The 11,236-nt window shown below is 45.7% G+C and overlaps 1 protein-coding gene across 1 annotated transcript; it reads left to right on the forward strand.

Moving 5' to 3' along the window:
* The first annotated feature begins 371 nt into the window (after positions 1-371).
* On the forward strand, positions 372-10,969 carry ube2d2 (ubiquitin-conjugating enzyme E2D 2 (UBC4/5 homolog, yeast)). The gene is made up of 7 exons (XM_088932849.1): positions 372-715; positions 3,985-4,048; positions 7,110-7,141; positions 7,223-7,300; positions 7,477-7,582; positions 8,887-8,980; positions 10,113-10,969. Exons 1-7 carry the CDS (start codon positions 692-694, stop codon positions 10,156-10,158), a joined length of 444 nt encoding a protein of 147 aa, XP_088788975.1. The 5' UTR covers positions 372-691; the 3' UTR covers positions 10,159-10,969.
* Positions 10,970-11,236: the final 267 nt, after the last annotated feature.

Genomic DNA, 11,236 nt, shown 5'->3' on the forward strand with positions numbered 1-11,236 from the left:
CCGTTTTCCGGACGCTTCTCTCACGCAGGGCAGAGGCGAGCACGGCGTTCACCGCGGCCTCGTAGGACACGAAGTCAATAAAAAATACACACTGACTTTTTTTTTTATCAATTGATATACTAGTCTCCCCCCCCCCAGTCTCCTCCTCCCTCATACACTCACACGCCACCGCGCATTTCCATACCGGAACATTTACGGAGACGACTTACTGGGGGTTCAGGGGCTAAAGGTGATGAAACTGTTTCCCCACGCTCCGCCATCTTGGCTCCGGCGCGCCGTGGGCCGGGGCCGCGCCGCGCGCCCTGGCCCGGAGCCACAATGGCGGCGGTTGCGCCGCTGTGGTGTATAAAGGCCCCGGCTCCCGCCCGGCCGGGCTGCGGCGGCGGATGTGCTCGGTGGCGGAAGGGCCGCAGTACGGCGCTGCTGAGCGAGTGACGCGGTAGCTGCAGCAGGAGGAAGGACCTCGGTTCGGCTCTGTCCTGTCTTTCAGTTTCGCCTTCAGACAGACCCGCTGCCGCCCGGCCCGCCTGGCCCATAGGCGCCCCATCCTTCGGTCCCCAGACGCGTCCTTTCGTTCATCCTCCGGGGCTCAAGTCCGCTGCGGGGGGGGAGCAACCGCCATTTTAATCGAGTAAAACACGTTTTCGGTGACAGCAGCAGCAGCAGCAGCAGGAGGAGCAGCAGCACAACAATGGCTCTGAAGAGAATTCACAAGGTGAGGGAGACAACGGGGACCCCGGGCCGGCCCGGGCTCCCCCGCCTGGTGCACACGAGTGGGGGGCGATCGGGTTCGGCAGGGCCCGGCGGCGGGGCAGAGGGCAGCCCGCGACGTGTGCGGGGCCGCCGGCGCTGCGGGTCCGGGTCCGAGGCTGGGGCCCTGCGCCGCGGTGCGCACACTGTCACGCCGTCCCCCCGGGCCCGGGCGAGAGGGATCCGGGAGGTCGCCCGGGCCCTCAGCTGCAGGGTGTTTTATTCGGCCTTTTCGCCTTGCCGGGAGTCGCTTACGAAGGCAAGCGGCAGCCGGCCTGCCCGAGCCGCGGGCTGGGGTAGGGCGCTCAGCCGGCCTGGTGCGGCCGCCGTGCGGGGCAGGACGGCCGGGGGCTGGCGGGCGTGGAGACGAACCAGGAACTGCCCAGGCAGGCAGTGTTGCTGGGAAGAGACCTTCTCCGCCTGTGTTGCACGACTCAGACGGCCCTTTCTGCGTGCTGCTGCCGGACTTTCCGAAGATCAGAAGTTCTGCTGTGTTTGGGACTCCGCTCAGTGAGCAGCGAACTTGAAATCCCGTCTGCGGTGTTGATTGTATTCAGCACCTTGTCAGGCGCTAGGAAGTGCGCTGTCTTCTGATTTGTTTTGTGTTTTTTGATCGTGTGTTTTATAGGACAGCACATCAGGCATTTCGAAATCTCTCTGGACACATACAGTGGTGTTTAACCTTCTCCCTCTCCGTCCTTTTACGTGTTGGCCCCGTTTTTATGATAAAACTCTGAAGGTTTTGTCAAGCTGCCTTTTACCGAGGTGGAGAGGAATTGGGATATCATCACTTTTAAAAACTGCATTCTACACCCGAGCCCCCCTTAAACGCAGTTCTAATCATCTAAGCGGTTTTAAAATGAGAAGCTTGAGTAAATATGAATAATCGCACAACCTGCAGAAAACTGCCATTTTTTTGCCTTTTGATGTCTTTATCAGCTCTGGCCGAGTGGCCATCAGTAGCTTCAGAGATGCACTGGCTCTCAATATCATTGATGGAGAGCAGCCCGGGACTTGGACCAGTGTGGCTCAAGAAGCTTTTCTAGCACCGTGACTTTGACCGTGGTGAAGGGGTGCAATAAGCGTTCTCTTGCCGTGTCTGGGAGTGCCTCACCTGTAAGCTGTGCAGCACGATGGGCGAGTGCTCTGATCTGCACTGGCTCCGGGGCTCCAGGGAGGGTCTGTGAGGTCGTGTGCCCAGGGTAGCCAGGGTCTTAGGAAGTTGCGGTGACGGTACAGAGCTACTTCCCGTCATGCTGGAAGGCCAGTCTTTGTTTTCTGAAGGGGGAATTGCTACACTTTGTTCTTGACATCCAGGGGCCGTTTGTACGAGAGAAGAAATGTTTTTTTTATAGCACTTGTTAATTATGTAAAAACCTGAGGAGCACGGCTCTGTTTTGCCCACGTCCCTTCTGCTGTAATGCCAAGGTAGCGTCTCTTGCACAGGGGGGGTTGTGGTACAGCTGTGGTGTCGCAGCGGGGTGACAACAGGTGTGGGGACCTCAGTTGCCAGCTCCCGGGACCTCCCCTGCAGGTGACGAGGTCGTGCAGAAGCACAGTGTTTCTGCCATCGTTCTCTGCACCACCACACACGGCCCCTGCGCTCCTGCTTTTTGACTCCAGCTGGGCCCTATCAAGCTCGGGAAGTATTCGGGTTATTTCCAGGTGAATCAAGGTGAAAATTCACTGGGGACTTGGCACTGGATAAGAACAGCCCCTTCAGTCGCCCAGGTGGTCCCGGCCTGTCTTTACTCTGTTGTGTTGCGTTTCAGTCAAGCTGTTAGTGGTAATCTTGTGATTTCCCAGTTGCAGCGCTGTGACATCTAGATGTGTTCGTTCTCAGTGAAGCAATCTTTCAGGGTTGTTTTTGTAAAATTATTGGCACTTATTGAAGCATTAATGTGCTGCTAACGCATGTTTTTGGTGGTGCTTGAGCATCCGCTAGTGCTGTCGGTCTCGGCGCAAGCCTGCGTCTCCGTCGCCTCCTGGAAGACGTCTCTCTGAACTGGGACCCCAGGTGATGCCAGTCCCGGAGTCTGAGTATTTGATATTGATCTTGGCGTCCCTTGAGGTTTTCGTTGTTGCCACGGCTGACCGCAGCGTACCCCAAGCCGATGTGCTGTGCGTGTCGATCGGGAGTGGCGTTTCTTCACGTGGAAACGATCTTCTCATCGTTGTAGGAGGTTAAACAACCGTGTGTTGGCACGGGGTCAGGAAGCACCCGTCTCCCGACGGAATAGGCTCCAGCTCCCCCGTGTGCTAGAGAGTGGATGGGTGGACGGATGTGAATTAGTAACATGTAAACGTAATGCACCTCGGAGAGGATCAGGGTGGGGGCTGAATCAGATGGGTGGACCTTTTAATCCCTATTTAGTTGCTTAATTTGTGTATGTTTTTGGGGGCAAGTTGGTTTTCTGTAGGTCTATTAAATGATTGATTTATTCATTCCAGCTGAGCAAAAGATTTTTTTTGCTTCCTTATTTACGCGTTATGAGGCTCAATATCTGGTGCAGCGCTGTGGTATCGGCATGTTCCCAGGAAGACGGTGTAGATGTGGTGTGGTGCTGTGGTTGTGGAGGAACGATGCTCTGACAGCTGCTATTGGCATGTGGTTTGTTGGCAGGTGGCTGTGTGGAACGACACCTGCCCTCGCCACCAAAGTCCACAGCAACCGCTTGTGATCTCAAGGCATCTCCTCGAGTCCTGAAGATCCATGTTTCCTCAAAACAAACCAGAATCCTGACGTTCCAAACAAGTCGGGGTGAGAGTAGATGGATCAGGCAGATAACATTGTGTTTGGTTTGTTTCTAAGAGCCCGGTAAACTTGCCAGTTTAATGAATCACCACCTGTACCATCGCTCGTGTAGCGAAGAGAAAGTTGTGATGTTTGTGTGACTCGGACCTTAAACAACTGAATCACGTTTCTCGCTTTGACGCTCGGAAATATACAAAACTGTCAAAATACTGAGCTATATCTGAGACTTGTTACATCAACATGATTTTACAGCTTGCAGAGTCAAACTAAACTGTATTTGATGTTTCTCGTACTCTTCTGAAAAAACAATTACTGTTGGCGCATTGCTGTTTGACCATGTCTCTAGGTGGTGTTAACGTTCGGTCGTAATTCATTTGCTCATCTTCTCCACTTCTGAAATTTCATCTTTCTTCTTCCAGTCTTTTTCACTGTACCTGTAGGCATTGAATTTTTATTTGATGTTTTCGTTTTACTTCTAGGAGTTAAATGACTTAGCACGTGATCCTCCAGCACAGTGTTCAGCAGGACCTGTTGGCGATGACAGTAAGTACCTTAATTTTGAATTATGCTTTATTAATTCTGATCAGGAAGCAGTACTCTGCACTTTAGTTGTAACGTCATGTTTGAGTTATGAACTTGTATGTAAGAGTATAATTTGTCAGTCATGTAACGAAGTGCTGTCTGCTCTGAGGACCTGTTCTGCAGCTCTAGTATGGTGGGAGCTCTGCATGTGGAGCAGTATGGTATTGTGTGGTGGGTTTCTTAGCATGAGCTCCCTGCTTCAGGTCCTGCCACAACATTTCTATTGGATTAAGGTCTGGACTTTGGCTATTCCAAAACGCAAAATTTCTTCTGCTTCAACCATTCTTTGGTAGGTTGACTTCTGTGTTTAGGGTCGTTGTCCTGCTGCAAGACCCACCTTCTATTGAGCTTCAGTTTATGGACAGATACCCTGCATTTGCTGGTACAGTCCAGAATTCACAGTTCCGTCGATGATGGCAAGCCGTCCTGTCCCATGGCAGTGAAACAGCCCCACACCATGATACTGCCCTCACCGTGTTTCACGGCTGGGATGAGGTTCTTGTGTTCTAGTGTAGTGTTTGGTTTTCGCCGAATATAACTTTCTCATTTAAGCCAAAATGTTCTATTTTCAATTCATCCATCCACAGAACATTCTTCCCGTAGTCTTCTGGCTCATCCAGCTGGTCTTGAGCAAACTTTAAACGGGCAGCAGTGTCCTGCTTGGAGAGTAGTGGCTTCCTCCTCGCTGTGCTCCCATGCACACTCTTCTTGTTCAGTGTTTGCCTGATGGTGGGCTCATGAACACTGTCGTTAGCCAGTGCAAGAGAGGACTGCAGATCCTTAGACGTTACCTGGGGTTCTTTGTGATCTCCCGGAATATTATACGCCTTGCTCTTGGAGTGAGTTTTGTTGGGCGACCACTCCTGGGGAGAGTGACAATGGTGTTGAATTTTCTCCACTTGTACACTATCTGCCTGACAGTGGACTGGTGAAGCCCAAAGTCTTTAGAAATTTTTATTAATGTAAACAGTGGCAAGCATAGTTTCTACAGACATGAAGGAAGTGTGCATCGTTGCCCAAATTATTTTCATAAGAATTCAAATGTGTTTTATGACTCGAGGGAACAGCTGTGAGAGGTTATGGTAGTAGCTGCAGACAAAATAACTGCTATAGGCTGGTGTGAATTGATCGCCCCATTGACATGCATGTGATTCCTAAGACATTGATCAAGCATGTTGACCACTACACCCGGGTTAAACCAGCTGAATTAAATGGCGGAGCCAGTCTCTGTTTAACTTTTCGGTGTGTGACCACCCATCAATGGACACCAAGCAGGAAGCCTAAACTTGATGAAGGCAGGAGTTTACAGAGGAGACAGGAAGAGGTGGTGTTTTCTGACCTGTGACCCTCATGTTTAAATCTTTCTGTACTCACAGTGGGATACAGTAAGATTTACCGCCATGCTGTAGCCAAAGCCCATGTCTCCTATGTTCTCTGATCTGCAGATGTGATTTTGCATATTTTACATTTTGTATTAATAAAGATGCATCTAATTCAGTTTAATACTTTCATGCAGTGTTAATTATCCACCTCTAGCCTTCGGTGACACCCAAGGGGAACTGTTGGCAACTATAACCACGTGCTTCTGCCTACTCCCAAGAACTGTAAACCATGTAACCAAAACCCAGAGTACAGAATCCATAACCTAAGATGTTAAAAAAAAAAAAGAATGTGATACACCCACCACCTCACATCATAACCATCACCTGTGCTGTACACATTCAATATAATATATCCAGGTGATCTCTTGTGTATACAGCCAGATGTTAACTCCTTAGCCCTCAGGTTGGGGTCCTTTTCCCCACCTTGCCCTTCTCACCGGAGTCCCACGGCCACCTCTCTGCATGTAGTGGGATTACACTATATGATTACGCCCATCGCCCCTGGGTCTGGATGCCTCGACTGCCCAGATAATCATATAGCTTTATCCCCTTTGTGGAAGAGAGCCCTCCCTGTCCGCTAGTTGCTAAGCTGTAGTAACCATATCCAATTGAACTTGCCCTTAATAAACTCATTGTGGCAGTCGGTTATTTCCCTGCAAATGTACTGTGTAAGTCAGTCACTTGAGAAAATTAAGTTTTTCATGTAGTTATAGGTGTAAGTTTGTTGCCTTAATGTTTGTGATGGTTCCCTTGTAAATGTACATACCCCGCTATGTTTATTAAATAGATGTCTCCCTTATTAGAATTGTAATTTATCTATATGCTGCATTTCAATTTAACATGATTTTCTTTGTTAATGTCCTCTATGTGTCCTTTACGTTCAGATAAAGGATACAAATGAGATCAGGCCATTCACTTCATCTATCTTATTTGGTTGCTAAATCCACACTCACCATTGAGAAGCTGATCTTTTTCATTTTCATTTTTACTGGCTTATGATCGCTAGTGTCATTTTTTGACCCTGATGAATAATTTTAAGGTTCATAATCTGGCTGCCAGTTTTACCTTTTAATTACAAGGGAATTAAAAGGACACGGTGCATTCCTGTAAGAGCAGGTTTCTCCAGTTTCAAATGAGTCGCTAAACAGTGAGCAGATTTCTAGTAAAAAAAAAAGTAGTCTGTTTTAGAATGGCCTTTAACAGTTACTTCAGTGGAATTTACTTGACTCGCTTTTCTTGTAAATGCTGCAAATGTAAATGTTGTAAATGATTCTGTGGATCAAGTGAGTGTAGAAGTGTTGTGCTGAGACCCTTGGTAGTGGTTAAGGTCAGGGGGGTTGTTACCAGGAAGTCGGCCAGTACTGCTTCCTAGGTCCTCATACCACGGGGAAGAGGAAGCCATCATGTGCTTTTTAGGTGATTGCAATTCTTGCTGTGCACAGCAATGCAGGCTTGAGTGTAACCTGCCTGCAAGGCATATCAGCATTCCTAGGCTGGTTTTTGAAGATGCGAGCCGTTCTGAAACTAGCTGTAGTCACTGATTCGTTGATAAAGAGGAAACCAGCAGAATCCGGCCGTGAAAGTGAATTTAGTCAATATAGTGATTCGTATTTCTTACAGGTCCTTTTTGTCTCTTTCAGTGTTCCACTGGCAGGCCACAATAATGGGACCAGTAAGTAATTCAGTTATTCAGTGCAGTTCGAAGAGTGAAGCAACGTCTTTGTGTCGTCTCAATGATGTTTGTCTTTGACAGAATGACAGTCCGTACCAGGGTGGTGTGTTCTTCTTGACAATTCATTTCCCAACAGATTACCCATTCAAACCACCAAAGGTGAGCTTATTTTTGGTGCTGTCTCAAATGAATGTTTTAACTGCGCAGGTTATTGCATATAGTGATGGTTTCACTGATACACTGAAGTAAGCCTCTTTAGAACTAGCACAATTAGATTTGTTTCAAACTTGCTTTTAATTTCCTAATTTTTTTTTCTCCTCTTGGTTGACCTTTAGGTTGCATTTACAACAAGAATCTACCACCCAAACATCAACAGCAACGGCAGCATCTGCCTCGATATCCTACGATCACAGTGGTCACCAGCGCTAACTATTTCAAAAGGTAGGGTAGTGTGTAGCACACGACTGCTGGCACAGCGTTCTCACCCTAGTTGCACCAAGCAAGTAATTCTTGAGGTTTTCACGGGGCAAGAAGTAGAGGTAACAGGATGAGTTACAGCTTCTCAGTTAGTGGTGCTTGTGCTCTAAATCAGTTTATTGTGCCCACATTGTCAGCTGGGCTCTGTTCCATGGGTCTCGGCATAACCTGAAGCGCTCAGCCTGTGGGCTGAGATCTCCTCAACAGAAATGGTTAAAGGCTGTGAGGCAGTATAGCCGTTGCTCCTCCAGCCCGACGGGCTTCGTTTAGTATCTCAGATGGCTGCGTTTCCTGTTGCACGCAGTGCTAAGGAGGCAGGAACGGTTCAGGTGATGTAAACTGCATCCCGCGACAGAATCGGATGGAGTGCGAAGTGAAAGAGAGATGTACCTGTGGTTAGGATTTTTATTTTCCTTGAGGCGGCTCAGTCAGCCTTTTTTTTTTCCCCCCGTAAACGGAACAACAACTTTGGAATAAATTTCTTTTTTTTCAGGTGGATGAAACTTTTTAAACGACCAGGTAATTTTAAAATGGGTTAAGACTTGCATTATGTGACTCGAGTAAAGAACACTTCCTTTAGCCTGTAAACTTTGCAGTCGCATTCTAGTGACCACTAGCTAAGGAATAAAGCTCGCTTCATGAAAACATCTGAGGGTGGGGGTGCTGCAAAAGGGATCATACAATCCTGTTCCACTGTTCCACTACTTAGCACCCAGGGCTTCTGTGTTTCTTTCTTTTGTTCCTGTGACTTCGGACGAATTGCCTGGCTGCTCCCTCCACATCATGGCTATATAATGCAGAGAGGCTCGAAGAAACAGTCACTTGTAAAGAGTTTTAACTTCTTTGATAACATCGGGCGTGAATTTGCTTTCTCTGTGTTATTGTACCTTTCTATTTAACGAATTACAAATGCTGTTTATCTTTACTAACTGTTTGCCGTGAGGTTATGCCTCCTGTAAAAATATTAAAGGCTTCATTTAGAGGACTGTAAACACTGGGAATTGGCTTTTTTTTCCCCTGTGCAATGAGCAGGAAAACAAGTTTCAAATTGAAATTGATTCAAACGGATGTGCTAGACTTGAAGGAAAAGGCTTTTGGCTTGATTTAATACTACAGACGCACAGCAAATATGCTTGTAGTGTTTAAAAGAATGATGTTAAACTTAAAGGTGGCAGTCAGTTTTGATGGCTATATCCATTCTCAGACAGCATGTTTTTAGAGGAATCCTTAATAGGTTGTTGTTTGAATAATTGTATCTTCTTCTCCAGTTCTTCTGTCGATCTGTTCACTGTTATGTGATCCAAATCCAGATGATCCCTTAGTGCCAGAGATTGCACGCATCTACAAAACAGACAGGGAAAAGTGAGTACACTAGCATTGTGTTATTGCATTATTTATATGGTTTTTAATCATTTGACCAACATCTCGTATGTAGAAGAAGCTTGGTTTCTGTATTTTTTTTTAAATAGTCCCTACTTGAAATGATTTCCATCCTTGCCCTTCAACAGATTTTGCCAAATACCACAGGAGGCTGCTTAAAGGTGGAAATAATGTTTTTTCCAAAATTACGCAGCAGTAAAGACAGTCATTGACTGTTTCTACATGCCTTTTTTTGTATTGCAAAGAAGCAGAACATTTTATTGTATAAACTACTGCCTGATTTATCTAGCATACAAACATCTGCTTCTTTTATACATAATCGCCATGGTCCCAATACTTTAAAACAAAAGGTCAACGCCAATATTTAAAACGGTCACCCAAATTATTAAAGATGTACTTTATACTCTTTTCCCCTTGGAATAGCGATAAATACAGGACCTGCCGTGAGAGTCGTGGTCACTGTGAAGTGGTCTGCTACATGTGTATTGATGTTCAGGGATAGTGGACTTTCTGTGGTGAAGCTCACAGAAAGCTCACATGCTTCCCCCGCATTCAGGTGCGGTGGGCTTGGTTCTCGTTCGCTCCTCCAGTGCGTGGAGGAAGCTGAAAAAGGGTCGGCTAGCAGGGTGCTTTTCTACCGTACCACCAAGAAATGCGCTCTCGCACCGACTCCTGATGCTTTAACACAAATCGGAAATGGAAGACTTTACAGTGGATTGCAATCATTTCCCCGCTATCGGAAGAGAAAGTGCAGGACAGGTGCATAAATCAACAATCCGCGCCTTCGTGAATTGGCTGCCGCTACTGTCTAATGTGGTCAACAATATAACCTTCATAACCATTTCTGAATTTTTATAGAATATTTGTGGTTAATTTCTTTGTGACGTACTAACGAGTGATGCGGGAGTACTCTGTATGCTGGATGCACGTTGCAGTGCGATTGCAATAAGGTGGCAATGGGTGAACTCGGGTACCTTTTTGAGTGCTTATGTAGGATCTGAAATTCCAGTGGTGCAAAACAGGAACCAGGTTTCCTTGCATTACTTTATCAGGATCTATGCATTTTTGCTCCATTAATAGTAAATAAACTGAAATTTCTTCTTCTTTTTTTCAGGTACAACAGAATAGCTCGGGAATGGACACAAAAGTATGCAATGTAGTTCCGGAGGATTGTGGGCACACCTCTACATGTATGGCTAGGGGAGCTTTGGAAGAAAAAATCTTGGTTTCCATTTGACTGCTTTCTATAAGCCCATGCCTCATCTTCCCCTGTGCACATGTTTACCTGACCCAGCAGTGCTGCGTTGTGTTGTACATATTTGAAACAGCGATCTTAGAAATACTGTGCTCCCTGTATCTTGCTATTTTTCAAAAATGACATTTTTAACACGAAAACGTGTTAAGGGCCAGTTGTTCAATCATAACGTTTATGAATCTAAAAGTGTTCCTTGCCGTTTTAAACTGGGTTAGTCTGAAAATTGAGGGGTTTTTGTTTCCCTGTGCTTCCAGGCAATATTTACAGTAGTAATCAGTTAGTGGGGGGCAAATGTATTTTTGTATACATTTATTAGGAATTCTTTTAAACTCATAAGAGGTTATGAATAGAAGAATAAGGTCTTTGGCTTGTTTTTGTACTACTGGTAAATTCTGAAGGACTTTTTTTCATTGTTTTTGCATTGTCATGACCAAGAACCATACCCACATCCATTACAAACTAGAATTTTGGACCAGTTATATAAACAAGTTATTAGTTTTACAAGTATTTTCCCTAAACCCTTAAAGTTGCATTTGGCTTTTGTTTAATAAGAAGCTAATGGCTCCAGTTACTCATAATGGCTACATTTCTGGATGTCAAGGGTATGAATTCCTATACAAAAATACAACTTCTGTATATTTAATTACCTGAAAGCTCTTTGAGCTTGTGTGTTTAATTATGATTAAACTGTGTAATAAAACTGATTACTAAAGTCTTTATGTTTGGATTTAAGAATCACTGGGATAACTGCTGACTTTTAATGTTTTAGCAGTCTTGTGTTAAACTGAATGTGTAGTTTACACATTTTGTGTAGATTTACTGGAAGTGTATGATATTCTAAAGGGGTAATACAGTTTTTAAGTATTACTAAATTTTTATTTAGTAGTGGAAGTCTTGAGCAGATTTTTGTAACAGATCACATGTAGATTTGAAAACACCGGGGGTTATCACTACAGTGGTTTTCAAGACCGTGCAAAAGTAGT

Source organism: Atractosteus spatula, chromosome 14, assembly GCF_055471065.1.
Source record: "Atractosteus spatula isolate fAtrSpa1 chromosome 14, fAtrSpa1.hap1, whole genome shotgun sequence".
NCBI classification, from domain to species: domain Eukaryota; kingdom Metazoa; phylum Chordata; class Actinopteri; order Semionotiformes; family Lepisosteidae; genus Atractosteus; species Atractosteus spatula.